At 40.5% G+C, this 3,491-nt stretch overlaps 1 protein-coding gene across 4 annotated transcripts in view; it reads right to left on the minus strand.

The window, feature by feature from the left end:
* The window catches only part of cacna1g (calcium channel, voltage-dependent, T type, alpha 1G subunit), a gene marked incomplete at its 5' end in the record, with an annotated part of 89,231 nt that overhangs the window by 65,795 nt on the left and 19,945 nt on the right, over positions 1-3,491 (minus strand). For all 4 annotated transcript variants that reach the window (XM_014028714.1, XM_014028715.1, XM_014028713.1 and 1 more), the window contains 2 exon segments: positions 164-264; positions 1,110-1,289. In XM_014028714.1, coding sequence (XP_013884168.1) covers positions 164-264; positions 1,110-1,289 — 281 coding nt within the window.

The following is a 3,491-nucleotide window of genomic DNA, read 5'->3' on the forward strand; positions in this document are numbered from 1 at the left end:
TCTGTTTAATATTCAACAAGTTGAACAGATAATCCACCCTAACCCCGCTACTTGGTATCGGTATCGGTATCGGCGAGTACCTAAACTGAAGTACTTGTACTTGTACTTAGTCTTGAAAAAACTGGTATCGGGACACCCCTAGTTTAAACAAGTGTGAATTTACCTGGACTCTTGAGGGAACAGGTAGAGTGACCACGTATCCCTCTGTCGACACCACTCTGGCTGTTTTTTCTCCATCCATCGTAATATTCTGGCAAAACGACCCTGCAGTGAGAAAGAAGCGTACAAACACAGATAAAATGAAGGTGTGCTTCATCTTTTTGCATTATCAGTGTAACTGCAATCTAAAGATCATTTAGAAAACTTTGTTTTAAGGTTTTAGGGATCAGAACATAAACCAAAACTCAGAAGCAGTAAGTGAATTATTACGCCTATGATACTTTTWAAAAAATTATATAAAAGCAGCCAGATGCTGGAAATTAAAATTGTTCTTTCTAAATGAGTTATCAACACGTGTGACCATCTTTGTGTAAGAAGATATTTTTGATAGTTTGCTGGTCTGGGATTCAAGAGTGTGTGCCAAATAGAAAAGCCATCACCAAAAGATGCTAGGAAAACAATTACTTGACCATCAATTTGAAAAAGGTTAGAAGGTCAGTTTTAAACCTTTATCACCCAAGAAGAATAAAGATCATTAGGTCAGTGGAAAAACATTCATGAAAGTTGTCAGTCTTTGCAGAGGAASCTGAGTCAAAATATTCAAACTGTGAAATGCTAGGAAAGGTTTGTAAAGACACCAAAAAAGAAAATTACTTAAATTTACATTTCATAGCTTACAGGTCTTTGGTATAATGTGAAACATTACAGTTTATGGCACGACAAAAGTCACCTGGAGGAAATGTTGTTTTATAAAGAATGTGACACCACTGGTTAAATGTGCCAACGATGAAAAAAACTTACAGAACAGTGTCCTTTAAAAAATTGAGACCAAAGTGAAGATGTTTTGTCATCATGCAGAGCAGAAGCACTTCAAGTGAAAATCAAACACAGCTAACACCTCATACATGCTACAGATGCTCACATAGTTGTAAACATGCACATAAACTGACCAGGTTGGCCTCCTCCTCTACATTCTCGTCTTCAGTGTTTTCCTCCAAAGAGACATTTATAGGATTGAGGGCTGATGGAGAGCCCTTCCCATTGCAATCTCTGTGCTCTGGAGGCCGTAAATGACACAAGGAAGGAGGTCTAGAGCTGTGCATGCTGGATGAGCGGTACAGGTATGGCACCTACAGATATGGAGGTTGGAATAGGGTGAGGAGATACGTAAAAACACCAGAGGGAAATCAGTTAAAACAACAGAGCATTATGTGGACAAAAATCCAAACTTAATGACTTCCTAATGAGTCATTGTTTATAGGTTTGTTAGGGATGAGTGATATCTTCCAAAAAAAATCTTTAGAAATTTAAAAGGAAAAAAAAATCAGGATTCAAATTAAAAGGAATTTGTTTTCAGTGTTTCCCTTTTTTCTGAAGCCACAAGAGATTTTGGTTAAATTGTCTACAATATCTGCAACAATTTTTAGAAGTCCATACATCTGTGAATGTAACCTAGTCATTTTTTAATCAACAGATGTGATGTTTTTGTTGCAGTTCTAAAATGAACTGTAGATCTGCCAGAGTAATGGTTACTGTATAACCAAAAAGAAAAAATAAGTAGGTTCTCTGGATGGGTTCTTCTTTAGAGAAACGTTTCGTCTTTCGTCCAAGAGACTTCTTCAGTCTGATGAGTTTCAGGTGAACTTAGCCTTAAAAGCACTGCCTCCACATGSTGGACAAAGAGGACTCTGCAGTTCTACAGGCCAGCGGTCACTCTTTCAGGGATGAAGATGTTCTCATCCTTGATAGAGAGGAATGTTGGTTTGAGAGAGGAGTAATGGAAGCCATCTTTGTGAAGAAAAACTGTTCACCATTAAAAAGAGGTGGAGGCCTTCGTGTCCAGTTGTCCTGCTCCTACATCGCTGTTATTGCAAGTATGACTCAGCCCCCTGTGAGCAAAAGGTGTGAATTAGGGCCCCAACCAGGCCCAAGTACCCCCGGCTGCAGACTGTGGATTAGGATACTAGATGGGGTCGGACGTCCAATGGGTGTGGTCATGGCTTGTAGGGAAGTTTAATAGGAGGCTTAAAAAATTGGYCATGGCTAATTTTAGTATTTAGCATCTGGGATCAATAAAGTATTTTTGAATTGAATTGAATTGAATCAGGGTGAAGAAGTCTCTTGGACGAGAGACGAAASGTTTCACTAAAGAAGAACCCATCCAGAGGACCTGCTTATTTTTTCTTTTTGATTTTTTTCTACCTGGATTACTGAGATGCCTCAGGACTTACTGTATAACACTTTGTGCAGGGGTGGGAAATCCTGGTCCTCGAGGGCCACTATTATGCATGTTTTAGAGGTTTCTCTTCAACACACTTGATTTGAATTAGTAAGTGATTACCAAGCTTAGGCTGAACTTAAGAAGTGAATTCCATCACTGAATTAGGTGTGTTGAATCAGAGGAACAAGTAAAACARGTGTGGCAGCCCACGAGCACCAGGATTCCCCACCCCTGCCTTTGTGTGAAGTACAAGCCCTGGCAAAAGGTATGAAATCACTAGTCTTGGATGAGCACTCATTCAGACATTTCATTCTATAAAACAAACTCAGATCAAAGCATGATACAATAATAAGGTCATTCCAAAGTGCAACTTGTTGGCTTTTAGGAACACTCAAAGAAATGAAGAGAAGACATTGTGGAAGTCAGTGAATGTTACTTTTATTGACCAAGCACAGGGGAAAAAATATGGAATCACTCAATTCTAAGGAAAAAAGTATGGAATCACTCAAATTGGAGGTAGAAAATAAGGCCACACCCAGTAGGTTCGGTACCGAAACTCAGTTCTATTATGGCACCAGGGCAAATATTCACGGTTGTACACAGACCAAAACACAACTCTAACTTCGGTGCTTTAATTCGGTGCCTTAAAGAAAGCTGTTAATTTGCGCCCTCTGGTGTTCACTGATAACAGTGACAGCTGCGGCACACAATCTCCACGGACGCTCTTGTATGCGGTTCGACTCGGCTCYGTCTTGGCCCAATGCGCCTCTCCAAGCGTGTTCCACAGCCACGCTGTCTCAGAACCTCCTCTCTGGTGGTTCGGGTAGAAGCGAGTACAGCACGCTTATGATTTTAACATCAGCAGAATTCTGCCTGTGGATTAACTCTTGGACTGACAGCAAATGTCCTCCTGGAGAGAGCTGCTTTTGTTTAACACGAGCGCGCGGCACAATACGATGACATGGTGAAATAAAACCGCTTTTTTGAAAAAGGCAGAACTTGTAAACACTTCCTGGAGAGAAGTGAATGAAACGAAGCTAAGCAGATCATGGGTGGTTTTCAGCATACTGGCCACACGGTTACACTAGCACTTAGCTAAACAGCACTGTGA

The sequence above is a fragment of the Austrofundulus limnaeus genome, unplaced genomic scaffold (genome assembly GCF_001266775.1).
Source record: "Austrofundulus limnaeus strain Quisiro unplaced genomic scaffold, Austrofundulus_limnaeus-1.0 Scaffold801, whole genome shotgun sequence".
NCBI lineage: Eukaryota > Metazoa > Chordata > Actinopteri > Cyprinodontiformes > Rivulidae > Austrofundulus > Austrofundulus limnaeus.